Below are 18,265 nucleotides of genomic sequence, written 5' to 3'. Positions count from 1 at the left end.
TAAAGCTCAAATCAAGTTTATTCACCCAATGGGTCAAACAACTGAATGACAAAGATATATTTACACAAGCACTGGTATTTAAACCTTCCTGCTATACCTTCCCGTCCTTACACATCTGGACAGCCAATAGATCTCTGTTGCTAGACAGGACTTTAGTGATTTCTGTTCTTTCTCACTTCATCTGACCTGACCTGACCTCAGCCCAAATTCCTCACTCCTCCCCAACTCATGGCTGTCTTGTTGACTGTGGCCTTTCTCCTTTCCATAGGATATCTGATGTCTAACCATAACATGTTCTGACAGAATGTAAACATTCTGCATTTCCCTCTCCCTCCCTCCCTCCCTCCCTCCCTCCCTCCCATGAATAATGCAAAGAAAACAGATGGATTATATTAATAAAATGAATGAAACTCATAATTGCACAACCATTGAACTGATGCACATCAGCCGATACTGTAAAACCACTGTACTGTAAAGGTATAAAGCTTATAATGTACACAACTACTTTTGTTGTGAGGTTCGCAATTTGCCATTATATAATGTCAGTAGCACTACAAAAATGCTTGCATTGTAGAAAACAGAACATCTAGTAATCATAGTAAGGTGCATCCCAATATTATCTGTAATTTGTCAAACATTTAACAGAGTGCTAAATCCATTTCTCTAATTCACAAAAGCATATGTTTTTGCCTCGGTTTAATATCAAAAGGTTCACAATTCACCCCTCGCAGTCAGCCTCAACTAATGACACAGGAGCTGTCTGGTTTAGGTGCAGGGGTTGGTGATGGTGTGTATGTTGGTGCAGGTCTAGGCGCTGGTCTGTATACTGGTGCTGGTCTAGGCACTGGGGCAGCCGCTGGTCTGTATGCTGGTGCTGGTCTAGGCGCTGTGGCAGCCACTGGTCTGTATGCTGGTGCTGGAGCAGGTACAGGAGCTGGACGGTAGTATTGCTGGTATCCTTGTGACCATGCATCGTCCTCACCATAATGGATGAGGTACTCTGGGTACACCTGGTGCTTCTCAAACACCACAAAGATGGAGGGGTTGCTGACGTCATCCACACAGCTGTCATAGAAGATGGTGTCCCCTCCGTCCTTCGAGGGGGGCCGGAGGAAGCTCGAGTGCCCTTTGATGTAATCTCCCACCAACACACGACAGACAAACATGGACCTCGTATTTAATTGGCCAGTGTAGCTGTTGGAGTATTTGGCATCCCTGGCAAAGTAACTCCCTGAAATTGGATGTTAAGGGGGATGAAGGGGTAAGCAGTAATCATTCATCACAGGAAAATATATTATATCAACGATATATCATGTTGATTTATGTCAATAATTAGAATGACATGTAATAGCACAAGCACATGAGACAGCTCACCTTTCCCATAGGTTGTTCCATTTAGTCCACAGATCCGCCAGTCAAAGTTGTTAAGGCAGATGGCATCGAGGTATTTGGAGTCTGTGCCATGGAAAAGCTGTTTCTCCGTCACATTCCTCCCTCTGTTGTTCTTCTTCATGAGATCCCTTTGCCTTGCAATCAGAATAGATCAAATAAATCCCTTTGCCTTGGAATCAGAATAGATCAAATAAATCCCTTTGCCTTGCAATCAGAATAGATCAAATAAATCCCTTTGCCTTGCAATCAGAATAGATCAAATAAATCCCTTTGCCTTGGAATCAGAATAGATCAAATAAATCCCTTTGCCTTGCAATCAGAATATATCAAATAAATCCCTTTGCCTTGCAATCAGAATAGATCAAATAAATCCCTTTGCCTTGCAATCAGAATAGATCAAATAAATCCCTTTGCCTTGCAATCAGAATAGATCAAATAAATCCCTTTGCCTTGCAATCAGCATAGATCAAATAAATCCCTTTGCCTTGCAATCAGAATAGATCAAATAAATCCCTTTGCCTTGCAATCAGAATAGATCAAATAAATCCCTTTGCCTTGCAATCAGAATAGAAATAAATCTCTTTGCCTTGCAATCAGTGTATGTCCTCTAGAAGCACTGTAGACAGTGTGCAGAATGTATTGAAAATAAATTATTTGTATTTCCTTTTGAGATTATATTTGTGACAGAAAGATAGTCGAGAGAGATAAATATTATATAATGTGCAATTATTGTGGGTGCAGTCAGGAAGTGAGCATCAGGCTGTATCACATCCGGCTGTGATTGGGAGTCCCATAGGGCGACACACAATTGGCCCAGCGTCATCCGGGTTTGGCTAGGGTAGGTCGTCATTGTAAATAAGAATTTGTTCTTAACTGGCTTACCTAGTTAAATAAAGGTTTTTAAAAAATCTAACATCTATTCTAGACCAATCAATAGGTGATTGTCAATTGAAAGTGTATGTAGTCTGAGGGAACGTACCACTGAAAGACTTCCCAAAGGGATTTGTTCTGAATCCTCTCGATTTGTTGGATGCTGAAGCCTCTCATGGTGTTCTGAAAAAGTCCTTGAATCTCCTTATACTCCACTGACGAGCACGGAAGGTCAATTCTCTGATAGGGACATGATGGGAGACAGAGAAACAGTCATAATACACCATTAGCCTACCATGTAGGGACAGATTGGAGAAGTTATTTTGCCCAGGAACAAAACAAACAGTCATCTCCATTGGTCTAAAACAGCAGGTTCCTTGCATCTGGCATGTACTGTATATAATATAATACCTTGTGTCCTGTTTCAGGGGTTTGTGCCTTGTCCCAGTGTCCTGGTAAAGCTCTGAAATTTGAGTGATTGATCGGAGCCCTTTTTCTGAAATGTAGAAGAACAAAAAAATATTCCTAAAGGTAAAAATGCAAAGAGACATTTGGTTGTCCAGTTCAACCACAAAATGTAAAACAAAAGTAAAAAAGGCAAATGGTTGCAGATAAATAGTAACCTGGCTAAATAAAAGACTGCTCTTAGAATTTTTAGACTGCCATTGTTTTGGGGGAAGTCTGTCTATTTCACCAAATATCAATATATTTATGTATTCTGTTGTTTTGAAGTTCTATAGAATTTTAATCAAGATAATCTATTCTTTCTGATGATGTACATACGTTTGGGTAGAGTATTATGCTGTGATCAATTGCTGGAAGTTAAAACTTCAGAGCTCGTCCCATTGTTTCCTATAGGGGAAATAGGGGTATGTCTGTCTATTTCGCCAGATATCTACAACATGTATATATTTAGATTATTTTCAAGTCTGACAACATAATAAAACACTACAATCTCCTCTTTGTAATGATGTAAGTCTGGGCAGCGAGCTCTGCTGTCATCAAACGCTAGTCTTTCAAATGTCAGGAATTACACTTTACTGTCGAGGCTACTGCTCCATTGTTTCGCTATGGGGAAATTCTACAAGGACATGTCTGTCTATTTCGACCAAATATCTCACAATGTGTATATTTAGATTTTTTTTCACGTTGGACACCATTTTTAATCAGGAGAATCTCCTATTTTTAATGATGCAAGTCTGGGCAGCGAGCTCTGCTGTCATCGATCGCTAGACCAGAAAAAGGCAGAAGTTGCAATTTTTCTATACTTGCTCATTGCGCAGATGTAAGCACACTTGACACCACTGAGTTGTTATTTATAAAATAATATTTATAAAATAAAAAGGGATACTTCTTTTGGTGCCATTTAGGGGAAATTGAATTCTAAGTATCACTTCTATCAAGGATCATGGTAAGACCCAGATGCAGACCGTGTTGAAGTAACAATGTTTATTACAGCAGCAGGGGCAAAGGTACAGAATGGTAGGCAGGCTCAGGGTCAGGTCAGGCAGAGGTTGGTAATCCAGAGATGTGGCAAAGGTTGATCAAAAACCAGGAGGATGGGAAAAGAGAGACTGGGGAAAAGCAGGAGCTGACACAAAAACGCTGGTTGGCTTGACAAACAAGATGAACTGGCAACGAACACAGACAAACACAGAACACAAGTATAAATACACAGGGGATGATGGGGAAGATGAGCGACACCTGGAGGGGCATGGAGACAATCACAAGGACACGTGAAACAGATCACAACTTCAGTCAGAAGAGGCTCAGCGAAGGTTTGTTTCAATTCATTTGCTATGGCCTCGCGCTGGTGTCCCAGCTCAGCCAATGTTCCTTTGGCTGTTCTTCAGCCTTGGGTGAATATTTACTTATTCTATTGTCCAGCCTACCAGCGGAGCTAGCTGGTAAATCAAGCTCTTGCCGAATCCAGTCCGATAAAAGATCTTCTACCCCAAGAAAAGTCTTCATTGCAGTTTTTTGCTGTTCTTTCAATTAACCTATTGCCTCCAGTTCTTTAATAACTGCTGCTATAGCAGCATCAACACCAACCTCCAGGCACTTCTCGTTGTCATCATCAACTAAACCACCCCGAAAGATTATCAGAGGACGCTGATTGGTCCGGCCATACGGTGGAGGGATGTGCTCAAATGGTTTGAATCTGGTCGTTGCCAGACTGTATCCGTGTTGCGAAACAGAATGTAAGTTTGCGTCATCAGGATGGTTCGTACAAGGCTATAGTGCTACGGCAAAATCAAAACGTGCACCCGGTCAGCTACTCCTCTTCTATAGACATCTTTCAAGGCAAGAGAACACATGAGGAGCCTAGTGGTGAAGTGAGTGAACAATCCCCAGGAGAGTCATTTCAAGAGCAAATTGATCCATGCAAAAAACATTCAAAGCTTTATCTTACCTGGTTTTGATAGTTTGTGCATCAGCTGAAGAGACAAACACAGGCCGTCTTCTCACAACCTTCTTGGTGGTGTACTGCTTGTTTGTTTGAATCATGTCTGAAAAGGAGCAGAGCTGTTGTAACAACAGACAGTTCACTTCACATGCAGATGTCATTGTTTTACCATAGTGACTCCATCGAGAAATCTCTCAATTTGTCACATACAGCAGTAGCTGTAAGAATCACTGCATATCTGTTCATAATATACTATGTTTGGTGTATATAGTTTTATGGCTGCAGTTGGTTTATCTTCGATATCACGTCATCTGTGCTCACCAGGGAAACTGAATTCATAGGTCTGTGACCCTGCGGTGAACTCCATCACAGCCTTGTTGTCTTCCTGGAACCTCTTCTCCAGGTCTTCACTGGTGATGGTGGCTGCACTGTGTCCACTGATCTGTAGGGCAAGACAGTAAACATGGAGGTTATGCATTATTTTCATCATTTTTATTTAAAGAGGGACTGAACTCTGTCCTATTCAACCATCACTATTCAACAGTGCTCGTCGTCACTCACTGCTGATGCGTACTGGATCCAGTTTCCAAACTCGTCCTCCCAGAACCAGGCCCACTCCGTGGTGAGGATGAAGGTAGGCTGTAGCACAGAGGAGACGGTGGAGAGACGCCGGGCTTTGTTCAGGCCGCAGGTCATCGTATCGAAACACACAGGCTGGACTCCCCGACTAGACAAGAGAGAATAAAAGACAGCGAACAATCAGCAATCACAATAGGAGAAGCTGTATATCACACTAACTAGAAGCGTATACGGCATTAACATCTCATCGTATTAGCAACTAGCAACATTTGCCCACCATTGACCAAGCGCCCTACGTGTTACTGTCCATTCAAGTTCATTCTTCTTAAAGGTAGAGCCCACCTGTATGTCTTTGCTGGGTCGCAATAGTCCTTCTCAATCACCTCGTTGTCTTGTAGAGCTGTCCAGTTTAGTCCCTCCCTCACCTCCCATTGGTAGGGCATGGTAGAGTGGGCTTTAAAGCACTTATCTGAAATATGAGTAAAGTTAAGTCTTGTGTTTATTAAGCTCTAAGCATTGATTATTCATAAAATGATGCTTTGAAAATGCTGTCTTACCACCGTGTATGCAACTGCCTTTGATGAAGTACATGCATATTTCAGCTTTATCTGAAAAAGAGAACTGGACATTTAATTTACCATGCCAATAGAATCAACATCTATACATTTTGATAGCTTGTGACTGGAAACTTGTTCTTAATGTTCATCACTCATCGGATCTTAATACCAGTTAATAATCATACAAATACACATAAAATAGTTTCTGCCAAATGTTATTTTAAACAAGAAAGCCACAATTAACCTATATGTTGATTCTTGACATCAATGATGTGACTGCATGACCACCATGCTACGTGCAGTATTGCCGTTACCTTGACTAGGTCTGTTGGACCTCTGGCTTGTGTTAAGGGCAGCGGTGGCAGCAGCAGCAGGAGTAGCAGTATCATGCTCAACCTCTTGGAGGTGGAGCGCCCTGAGTCTGGCGAGCATAGGAGCGGGAAATAGGGGTGCTGGAGTTTCTGCAGCAACCTCTGATAAATGTAAATATATTTTCCAAAAATATATAATTAGCCTACTCCTGTATGTGCAGACATTAATAAAAGCATTCAAAATAATACAACAGAGAGCCGCAATTTGGGCACCAAGCGCACCAAATATCCAACTGCTTGTTGCGTTGTGGCCATAGACCTATAATCCATGGAAGGGTCTTGGAACCTCTAACCCTGGCAATTTGACTGGTAAACTCATGAGTACACTCAAGATGCCTGCCAGTCCTGACTTCAATGGACACAACCGTTCTGTGTATTCTAATTATATTGTTGCGGTTGTCAGTGAAGAGCAAACTATAGGCCTTTCGTTAATGTCTAAATACAATCGCGGGAAAAACTTAGTTTGAAATGCAAATGCCTCTTGCTGAACAGAGAAGACTAATCTGTCTGCAGAAGCTACCAAATGTTTTCTCAACACCTGCCAATATTAAGCAAAGAACCAGTTATTTTGATTAGCTCAAGCGAATCGGCCATCACCGGTGAGTAGCCTACGTATATTCATGCGTTATCATGAATGGATCTTTATCATTGGGTAAGCCAGTGTCACTGGATATTTTATTTAGTAACCTATACTGTAGCCCAGGTTTTCTTAAACCATGAGTTGGGACCCAAGTAGGCCCCTGGTCATGTGAGAGGTGGGTTGCAGTTATGAGAATGCATCTATAATCACACACTATTTCTTCTAACTCCTGAAGATATTAGGAAGTAGCATTAGGTTCCACTAAATGCTATGTTCTCATTAATTAAACAAACTCACTTTACCATCTTTACACTTTAATAAAACTATATTAAGGTATAATACAATATTGTTTAATAACTTATGAGTTAACATGCTAATAACAGTGTCGGCCTTACCGTGAGTGCTCAGTGGGCCTCTGTTAGACTTGTTACTTGTGTTAGCGGTTGCATTAGCTTTAGCTCTTTGATGTTGCCCCTTGCCTTGCATGACACGGTCTTGCTTTTGCAACCACTCGATGTTCATGTACACCGACTTCAGGGAGGCAATGAGCTCGTTGGGCACCCCTTTGTCCTGCAGGATTTTTAATGGGTGGGGTTCGTAGAAATCATGGCACCTGGGACAGTTGCAGCTACCCCTGAGATACATCTCACAGATGTGGAGCCTCTTGCATGTCTCGCCATCCAGGCATTTGCCATACTCTCCAACGCCGTTGTTGTAGTTGTGGCACACCTAGCAGAAGGAAATGTTTGTACGAGAAAAACAATACACACAAACACACATGCATGCACACACACCCATACACATGCATGTAGGAGTACACACACACAATATTCTGGGATATTCCATGTATATTTCTGCACTCCACAGCACAAGATTGGCAGAACTAGAACTTAATTTAGATCATGATCACTAAACACAACGCCTTAACCAGACAGAGCATACTTTAGCAAAGGAGCCGACTGCAGTGTTACATACTGGTGGTAAGAGGAAGCCATCATTCTGAAGCAGCAGGGTGCACAGCTCAGATCTGTTCAGTTCCTCCAGTCCGTGTTCTTTCAGAATTCTGCTGTTCTCCCCCGAGGTCATGTCATGGTTGAAGCGACATCCTCCTCTGTAGTCAAAAGTAAACATTTTCTTGATACAACGTTCCATCTCACTAGGCACAAACTGGTTGAATCAACATTATTTGTCAATGTATTGTAACGTGAAATCTATGTGGAAAATACACTATCTATGTACAAAATATTGAGTTGCACCCCCTTTTGCCCTCAATACAGCCTCAATTCGTCAGGGCATGGACTCTACAAGGTGTCGAAAGCGTTCCACAGGGATGCTGGCCCATGTTGACTCCAATGCTTCCCACAGTTGTGTCAAGTTGGCTGGATGTTATTTGGGTGGTGGACCATTCTTTTTTTTCTCTCATGATATCCAATTGTTGATCCAATTACGATTTTGTCTCATCGCTGCAACTCCCCAATGGGCTCGGGAGAGGCGAAAGTCGAGTCATGCGTCCTCCACAACATGACCCACCAAACCGCGTTCCTTAACACCTGCCCGCTTAACCTGGAAGTCAGCCGCACACCAATGTGTCGGAGGAAACACCGTTCAACTGACGACCGAAGTCAGCCTGCAGGCACCTGACCAGCCACAAAGAGTTGCTAGAGCGCCCGGCCAAACCCTCCCCTAACCCGGACAACGCTGGGCCAATTGTGCGCCGCCCTATGGGACTCTCGGTCACGGCCGGTTGAGACACAGCCTGGGATCGAACCCGGGTCTGCAGTGCCGCTGCGCCACTCGGGAGGCAGTGTTTATCATTCTTGATAAACACGGGAAATAGTTGAGTGTGAAAAACACAGCAGCGTTGCAGTTCTTGAGACATTCAAACCGGTGCACCTGGCACCTACTACCTTTCTCCGTTCAAAGTCACTTAAATCTTTTGTCTTGCCCATTCACCCTCTGAATGTCACACATACACAATCCATGTCTCAATTGTCTCAAGGCTTAAAAATCCTTCTTTAACCTGTCTCCTCCCCTTCATCTACACTAATTGAAGTGGATTTAACAAGTGACAAATAAGGGATCATAGCTTTCACCTGGACTCACCTTGTCAGTTTATGTCATGGAAATATGTTTTGTACACTGAGTGTACAAAATGGTTGAGTGTGAAAAAAGTTTTGAAGGTGAAATTTCAACATGGACAAAGCTTATCTAAAATATGTTGAATTTGTATCTTTGAAACAACGTCAGATCTTCAACGTTATATCCAATATCAGAAAAAGAACAAAAGACTTGGCAGCATCTCCTACCTCTACTGATCTACAGCTACCCTTTGGTCTCCCATACAGGATTTTAATCAAGCCCTGCACAGCTTTGATATTTGTCACTGACTACAACCAATGTGCTATTGTGAGAATTATTATTAAGAGATCTCTTAATAACCATATAGATTTACTGTTGCTATCGAAGTCATTCCAAATGATAGGTTTAACAGAGCAAATCAAATGTTACCATTCTTTAAAAGTCATATATTATCTAATAGGCCTATGTAGCATTTGCAAAATCAACAGCTATTGTTTCTATTCAACCCAGGGTTCAACTAAAAATAGACAACACATATAGGCTTAGGGTTTCAAGCTTTGGTTGATTTCAAATATACTCTTCAAGTTAATAATTAATATGTTGGATCCATGTCTCCATCTCAACGAAAAACCTAAATTAAAGATTAGGACTAAATCAAATCAAACCACATTTAATGTTTGATTTGATTTAGTCCTATTCTTTAACTTAGATTTTGGGTTGAGATGGAGACGTGATTCCAACATATTCATTATTCATTTGTAGACAAACTGGATATTGAATTGTGTTTGGTTGTCAATGCAACCAAATATCAACATTTGAAACAGATGTATATTTTGTGCCACTGATTTAGTCTGGATTACATTCCACTTGGTCTACAAATTCATAATGGATATGTTGGATTCCTGTCTCCATCTCCATCTAAATCGAATAAAACTGTATTTAAAGTACATTTTAAAGTTTGATTTGATTTAATCATTAATTTATTTGTAGACCAACTGGAATTTAAGACAGACTAAGTCAGTGCCACAAAATATATATCTCCTTCAAATGTTGATATTTGGTTACATTGACAATTCAATATCACTTTTGCCATACAGTAAATAGCCTTAAGTTAAGGCTATCTTACAAACGAATGTAACAGTATTTATTTAAGTGATAATGCCCGAGACGCCAGTGTTTGGAGAATATATTGGCATGGGATATGTTGGCAAACCGTGCCAACATATCCTCCAAACACTGACTTCAATGGCATTATCACTTTGATACAACGGGTTACCAACATATTCAAATAATGATTGACATATTTTCATTAATGTTATTTAGATACATTTATTAATACAATTTCATCCTTCCACGAGATATAGTTCTGACACAAATCTAGGGTTGCTACACAAGCTGGTTGCCAGAGACACGACCCAGTTGTTCAGGCTTTTTGTCCTGTATCAATGGACCCAACCCAGTCGTTCATTCTAAACGTTACATTGCCATACTGGCTGGCAACGTTCTTATCCCTTGCTTGCTAGCTAGCCAACTACGGCTAACTTACAGTCAAGTCAAACAGTACAGCCAGAATAACAACAAAGTAGCTGCATTTGCATTAGCTTTTTTCAAAATTATATTTATTTGGATACATCCATAACAATGAGCGATTTCCCCTGGTGTAGAAAAGGTGTTCACTCGTCAGGACACTGTTGTTCAGAGGAGCTAGCCAACAACACAGCTAACACAATCACTTCAAACTGAAGTTGAAAAGTCTGCAAACTAGCTGCACTCCGTTTAGTTGTACGTTTTTTCAATTGACATTTGTGTGTATATATCCATAAAAATGATGCCAGCTGATTCATGATTTCGACTGGCTGAGAAACGCTGCCTGTCTGTATCGTCACGACATATTAATTACTATGGGACAGTTGGAGATTTTTTAAAATATTGAAACAATGTTGCAAATGTCGGGGAGACAGACAGCAAGGTTTATACAAATCTCTGCTGTTGAAAACTAAATGTCAGTCTAAAAGAAATGTGAGATAATGTCTAGATGCTTTTTATAAATTACCTGGCTGGGCTGATGAGACAGCAGATTGCGCAGTCAAATGGAACAGAGTAAATAGGCATTTTAACTTAATAGATTTAGCCGGTGGTAATTTGTGGAATAGACACTGGCTCGATTGCGGTTTTAACCAATTAGCATTCAGGATTAGACCCACCCGTTGTATAATCAACTATAAATGTCTTCTTTTGTAATTACTGAAAGTGTGCGTGCTCAAAATATCATGCAAAGGTTGCAGGTCTGTCAAGGTGATAACACATTAAATAGATGCATAAATGCAACATATCTGATATTGTATTCCCAACTGAAATTTGTTGTGGTTTTAAATGGTTGAGAGCACAGTGATAACACATTTAGATGATGTCCCGCTGGTATGAAGAGATTTGGGAGACAGGCGCAGGAATGCGTTTTTTTTTATCACACCCAAAATTACGGCGTGCCGTGTAAAGGCACGGGGACAAAGACCAAACAAACACATACACAAAACACAGGGTTGAAACCCAAACAAAAGAGCGAGGAGTACCTTGAATAAATACACATGCGCACAATGATTAACACACAGGACGAGACCCGTAATCATCTGCGCAATCCACAACGGCATGAAAGCCCAAAACACACAGCACAGGTACTCACACGCACCAACGGACATTGGAACAATAATCGACAGCACCATGATAAACAAAGGGCAGATATATACAAATACAATCAGTGGGAATAGGAGCCAGGTGTGCGCAATGATTGTTCCAGAGGGATCCGTGACAGATGACAACTAAGAGCTTGATTCAATCTGTATCACCGAAGTTCAGCGCTATAGTGCGATTGAAATTTAAACGAGCCCTAAACCAAAATCAGACATCGCTTTTCCATTGGAATTTGGTTGTGCTTTTAGATGTTTGAGAGCATAGTGATCTAGAGGTGAAAGAAACGCACACCTATTTAGGCGAGGTGCTGGCTAGCGGAATGGAACACTTGAAAATAAAGGGGAGCTGCACACTCTAGGAGCTCAGATGCAAAAATGTAATGTCCAACGTTTCGACAGACAAGCTGTCTTCATCAGGGTATAATGACAAACACTGCGGGGTGACTCGTTTATATAGTGTCAAAAGACACACACAGGTGTCTGTAATCATGGCCGGGTGAGGCCTGATATCATTGGTTAATTTCCATATTAAAATAGCATACAAAAAACATAAATGGATAGTGTACGATCATATATACAATTTGGCTGCATAAGCCTACAAACATTTACAATAGCAAAATCACAATAATCACAAGAATGGCTTCAGATCAAAGGCTAACTTCGAGACGGAAGGGAGCAAGGGTCGTTAATTTAAAGATCCATGTAGCCTCTCGTTTTAACAAATTATCGAGGTCACCCCCTCTCCTAGGGAGTATGACATGTTTGATGCCAATATAACGCAGAAACAAAATCGAGTGGTTTGCTTCCAAAAAGTGGGCCGCAACTGGGTAAGTCGAGTTTTTGTACCTAATGGTGCTACGATGCTCCGAGATTCATACTTTTAATTCACGCTTCTTTTACCCACATAATATTTTACCACAAGGACAAGTTATAAGATAAATAACTGCCTTAGTTGAGCCCATGACAACCCCTTTGATTGGGATCTGTTTCCCTGTTTGGGGGTGTTTGAAGGATCTACATTTATAAGTGCCATTGCATTGAGCACAGCCATTACACTTGTAGTTTCCATCCAGTATGGGTGCAATATCTTGGGCTGGTAAATCAGAGTTTACCAATTGATCTCTGAGATATCTGCCCCGCGAGAATACGACCAAGGGAAGGTCCAAAACACATTACCAATACTGTCATTGGATCTTAGAATGTGCCAATGTTTGTGAACGATTCCCTTAATTTGTTCAGAGCACTTTGAATAGCGAGTAGCTAGAACGCAAGAATGCTTCTTTTTGCCAGACTGACCTTGAAAAAGGTCATGTCTCATTTTGTTTCGAATTTTCTCAATGGCAGTATTAATCTGACCATTTCTATCGAAATCTGATTGTTTTTTGCAAATTATTTTGATGAGACAGAATTGTCTATAGGGCAAACCATTTTTTAAGTGAAGTTGGTGACAACTATCAGCCCTCAACAAATTGTTACGATCAGTAGGTTTCCTGTAAAGACCCGTGTATAGAACATGATCTTCACACAAAATCAGAAGATCAAGATTTGATGCGTATCAGATTGCATAGTAAATCTCAAATGCTCAGAACAGGAGTTAAGAAAAGCTTGGAACGCCTGGAGCTGTTTTGCATCACCCCTCCACAGAACAAAAATATCATCAATATACCGTTTCCAAATAATGATGTTAGGCAAGAAAACATTTTTGAGAGGATTGAAAATAGACTATTTCTCCATGTAACCCACATACAAATTAGCTTAGTTAGGAGCCATCGGGGATCCCATAGCAGTACCCTTCGTCTGAATAAAGAAATCATTTAGAAACATGAAGTAGTTGTGTGTGAGTACTATTTCAGCCTATGCTATAATGCATACACTGGAAGGTAGTTCATTAGGGTCACGTTGCAGAAGATAATGTTCCATAGCTTCAATACCGCCCCCGTGTGGAATTTCTGTGTATAACGACTCAACATCAAAAGCAACTAACAAAGTATTCTCAGGGAGAGGATCAAGATGATAGAGATCATACTGCTGGTGTCCTTTACAAAGGAGGGGAGCTGTTCTGCGAATGGTCTAATAAAAAAAGTAAACAAAAGTAGATAGAGGGGCTTTTACTGCATCAATGCCCGCTACAATAGGACGCCCTGGAGGTTTTGTAACATTCTTGTGTAATTTCAGCAAAGTATAGAAAGTGGCAATTTTAGGGTGTTGAATAGCCAAAAAGTAGTGTTCTTTTTTGGTTATCTGACCAGAACTTAAATACCCATCTAGGACAGTAAAGATCGTGTTCTGAAATTGGGCGGTGGGAGTTTCTTGTAAAAGGTGTTGTCTATGACACTCATTTACATAAGCTGTCCTATCCATGAGTACAACCGACCCACCCTTATCAGCAGGGCGGGTAAAGACTGACGTATCGGATTGTAAATCAAGCAAAGCTTGTTTTTCATCCTTAGGTAAATTATGGAAAGATATGTACTCATGTTTGTTCTTAAGGAAATGAACAACAAGTCTGCAATATGTCTCAATGGAGTGATTGCGATTGGCTGGAGGTATAAAATAACTCTTACTTCTAAAAGGTGTCGGAGTATGTACAGATGAGCAACCTACTATTTCAGTAGAAATACCACGTTTAGGGGAGCTTAAGTATTCCCTGAAACGGATGCTTCTAAAAAACTTAAACATGTCTACCTTAACATCAAAATTGTTGCACTGAGTTGTAGGCACAAAAGGCTTGATAAATTAAAGACACTCAGTCCCGTGGGTTCTGGGACCGTGTGAGCGGTCCCCTCTGTAATCTGGTAGTCGTTTCTTCTTACCACGTCGGGTGCGGCATCTCGTCGGTGCGCGGGCCTACGGCCACCTCCGCCCTTCTGTCGGCCCAGTCTCTCATTGGATAAATAACTGCCACTGGAAGCAGATGAGACGGTGGTTGAAGAGCGTTGGGCAGACGGGGGTGGACAAAAGGAAGCGGCATCTCTCCTGCGTCTGTCATGGAGAGGCGGAGCAGGACCTCCCTTGTCAGAGTTTCTCCAGAAGTAGCCTTTGTCCTTGGCCTTGTCTTTTTTGTCTTGGTTGAATTTCTTGATTTTAAGTTCCTTAATTTCTGTAGACAACTTGTCCTGGAGCGCTTGGTCAGTTTTCATCAGTTCAATGAATATGCCATCATCATTGACAGCTCCTTGCAGAACTGTGCATTTCTCTTCAATCATGTTATCCATTTCAATAAAATAAAATTTCAACAGGTCAACAACAATTTCGTCTCTACATTATATTGGCATCGAACATGTCACCCTCCCTAGGAGAGGGGGTGACCTCGATCATTTATTGTTGAAACGAGAGGCTGCCTGGATCTTTAATTTAAAGACGTTGGACATTATTTTTTTTGCATCTGAGCTCCTAGAGTGTGCGGCTCTCATTGAGAGCATTGTGATAACACATTGGGAATTCAACAAACTTTTGGCTGTCTTTCTGAGTGGGTGAATAAATATTGAAATCTCACTGATCAACATCTCAAACAAATATTACAAAAATATCCACGTTGAAATGATGTGGTGTGCCCAGTGGGATGCGGCTATAGGCCTACACTTAATCCATTGGAAACAGTAAAAACAGGGATCCTACACACTGGGCAAAAAAGGGTTGAATCAACGTTGTTGACATGTCATTAAAAAACATATGTGTAATGTGATGACGCTGAATCAACATGGAAACTGATTGGATTTGCAAAATGTCATCAACGTAAGGGAATTTCGTATTTTTCTCACCCAACTTTTAACCTAAATCGAATATGATGGATTTTTATTTGATTTCACGTTGAATTCATGTTAGTTGACAACTCAACCAAATGTAAATCAAAAATAGACTTTGAACAGACGTTAGTTCTCATTGGGTATTTGATCAGTGCATGATAGTATGCCCAGGCCTGTTTCTTACTATTTATTGCAACTACGTTTAGCTTAGCGCACAATGGAAAAACTTTTGAATGCAATGCGTAATTGAATGCGTAATTATGTAATATTTTGGATAAGGCCTACTGGAAAAGTTATTAAAAGTAGACACCCTCAGATTTGTGCCTCCTAAGATTTGTTCTGTTTAAAAAATAGTTTTATTATTTTTTGGTTTCATTTTTTGTTGGTGTTTCTCTGTAATACTCCTAGCCACCTAGCCAACTTCAGAAAATTGCTATCTCCCAACCTTATAGCTGGTCACCAAGAAGCCATTTCAGCTAGCTTGTCTAACTATCTTAGCTGGCATGCCTGCTGGCAATGTTGGTAGACTTTAGAAAAGCAAGCAATTACTAAATGTACTGAATAAGACATTCACGATTTTAGCAGATACAGAAAAGCATATTTATATTCTTTAAAAAAGGAACCAGGCACAGATCTGGGGAAGTGTATCAAAACATTTCTGCAGCATTGAAGATCCCCAAGAACACAGTAGCCTCCATTGTTCGTAAATGGACGAAGTTTGGAACCACCAAGACTCTTCCTAGAGCTGGCCGTCCAGCCAAACTGAACAACCGTGGGAGAATTTAAGCACTGTATGCTTAAAAATACAGAAAAATAAAAATTTCGGACATAGAATTAACCATAGTGATTATGGCTCAAGATTGCAGGAAAAGGCCGTTTGGGGGCCTAGCCTCCCTCAGACCACCCCAGAGATATCCTCACATACTTGTACTTGGATTTTTTTGGGCACGGATTGTACTTGAAAACCTTAGAGAATAAAGTCGAGACATTTCGAGAATACATTTGAATTTTTTTTTTTTTAATAATGTCAATATTTTACTTTGTGAATAAAGTGGCAATATTTTGAGAATAAAGTTGCAGTTGTATTTCAAGATTAAACTAGGGGATTTAGTTAATAAATGCATACCTCCCTGTCTCCCTGTTGCTGTGTGCTCCGCCTTTGAAATGCCTGAGTTGGATGACTGGTGAAACTATACTTTAGAATTGGCTTTAGTAACAAGGACATCCTTGCTCTTTTGGCACATAATAACCAAACTATTATAAGTATTAGGACCTGGAAGAGGTTGTGACTGCCACAGATTGGGTCTTTTCAGAACGAGGAACCACACGGACTTGGATGAGGTATTTAAGTCAGTGTGGTTACATAAATAGGTAGAGATGAGCAGGTTAAAACAAACAAATGGCCATAATAATCAAATACATTGTTCAAACAGGCGTCACTGCGCACTCACGCTTATCAATCTAATGTTCTGTGTCCTAAGAACAGCCCTTAGCCGTGGTATATTGGCCATATACCACACCACTTTGGGCCTTATTGCTTAGTTATAGCAGTCAAAATAAGTGAAATCGACATCCATTGATGGAAAATGTTTAACACGGGTGAATGATCTTTTCTCTTGCGACATATTCTTAAACTCAGAAAGATCATTATTTGATGGAAAATTTTAATTTTACCTCAGCCTATGTCGTTACAAATTATGGCAATATTCCTTCCTAACTGCTAGATAACGTTATGGAAAAAAGGGTTTATTGGATAAATGCGGCAACTCCTCTCTTGCTGTGGAACAAATGGAGGAATAGTTCTCAGGCCTTGTACGTGGGTTTTGAGAGGTAATTTGTTAAAAAAAATATTAGCTTCACCTGGCAACCCTGGTGGTTCTCAATTATACACCAATAACACCATAAACCAGGGTTCCACAACTGGCAACAACGGTTGTTTTATATTTGCTCCCCAAGTTTTCTGAGCCAAAAAAAGAATAAATATATATTTTTAAATTATTTGGACATAAAATACTAAAAACACCAGGAGATCAGCTGCAAGTGATTTTAATTTGGGAAATATGTTCCACGTATTCAAAAGCATAATATAGAGAGACTTGATCGTAAACAAATGTAAGCAAGATTTTAAATTATTACGTTTCAGTGAAATATTATATCTGTTTGGGATTCTTGCGGTCAATTTGCAGTCAAATGATTTGTAATTATGATCCCTGCCATGAAGCAAAGGGAAAGGCTATGTGCCAAAAGTTCCCCAGAGCAGGCCTTGTAATTAAAATAGCGTCACGGTAACAACAGTATCAAAATTGGGAAGCGTTGAAGTTCCATACCTTCTCCGTCTGAATGGGCAATCCCCAAGCATGAATCGTTTACAAAAATGTAAATTTCGGCATCCCTGGCAATCTTTGGATTTGCACAATCGAACTCCAGTCTTGGCTACCACCCTTTGCTCTCCGTTAAAAACAACATAACAAAATTTCTCTCTATTTTTAATTACATCCCGCACCGAGACTTGCAAGTCACTGTAAAAATTTGCATCTAATTCATCGACGTTCATTGATCCACGATTAGCACAAATAAGTTTAGTTATTGTCGATTCCGTCATTTCTTCAACTCGTTATACACAGTTATATTCTTTCCATATGGTTCGGGACTCTGACGAGGAAATGGTGTGTTGAGAAGGAAGCTGGTGAGTGAATCGAAAACGAAACTTAGTATAACCTTACTGGTCATCCTTCTTCTGCAATGCAATAAAGCGTTCATATTGCACAAAATAATTAGCAAGATCTTGACACTAGCCAAATCAAATCAAATTTATTTATATAGCCCTTCGTACATCAACTGATATCTCAAAGTGCTGTACAGAAACCCAGCCTAAAACCCCAAACAGCAAGCAATGCAGGTGTAGAAGCACGGTGGCTAGGAAAAACTCCCTAGAAAGGCCAAAACCTAGGAAGAAACCTAGAGAGGAACCAGGCTATGTGGGGTGGCCAGTCCTCT

General features: G+C 40.5%; 1 protein-coding gene across 2 annotated transcripts; it reads right to left on the bottom strand.

Moving 5' to 3' along the window:
• LOC115107050 (protein mono-ADP-ribosyltransferase PARP12-like) lies at positions 1-17,942 on the bottom strand. 2 transcript variants are annotated; one of them, XM_029630412.1, is made up of 13 exons: positions 17,596-17,942; positions 7,732-7,867; positions 7,152-7,485; positions 6,120-6,278; positions 5,806-5,856; positions 5,591-5,717; positions 5,231-5,396; positions 4,991-5,111; positions 4,676-4,772; positions 2,674-2,758; positions 2,372-2,502; positions 1,375-1,526; positions 1-1,231 (listed from the first exon to the last, which is right to left on the bottom strand). In XM_029630412.1, the coding sequence occupies exons 1-13, from the start codon at positions 17,868-17,870 to the stop codon at positions 738-740; spliced, it is 2,328 nt and encodes a 775-aa protein (XP_029486272.1). In that variant the 5' UTR covers positions 17,871-17,942; the 3' UTR covers positions 1-737. The 2 variants fall into 2 exon arrangements, with proteins under 2 accessions (XP_029486272.1, XP_029486273.1); XM_029630413.2 differs by lacking the exon at positions 17,596-17,942 and adding an exon at positions 14,336-17,561.
• Between the last annotated feature and the right edge of the window lie 323 nt (positions 17,943-18,265).

The sequence above is a fragment of the Oncorhynchus nerka genome, linkage group LG23 (assembly GCF_034236695.1).
Source record: "Oncorhynchus nerka isolate Pitt River linkage group LG23, Oner_Uvic_2.0, whole genome shotgun sequence".
Classification (NCBI taxonomy): Eukaryota; Metazoa; Chordata; class Actinopteri; order Salmoniformes; family Salmonidae; genus Oncorhynchus; species Oncorhynchus nerka.
This window is presented reverse-complemented; position numbering and strand designations above follow the sequence as displayed.

Excerpts from the sequence above, each read along its gene's own strand:
- LOC115107050 (XM_029630412.1), bottom strand. The coding sequence starts at position 17,870 with ATGACGGAATCGACAATAACTAAACTTATTTGTGCTAATCGTGGATCA. Across the intron at positions 2,759-4,675 it reads GCACAAACTATCAAAACCAG|AAAAAGGGCTCCGATCAATC; the intron begins GTAAGATAAAGC and ends TCTACATTTCAG. Across the intron at positions 1,232-1,374 it reads TGGAACAACCTATGGGAAAG|GGAGTTACTTTGCCAGGGAT; the intron begins GTGAGCTGTCTC and ends ATCCAATTTCAG.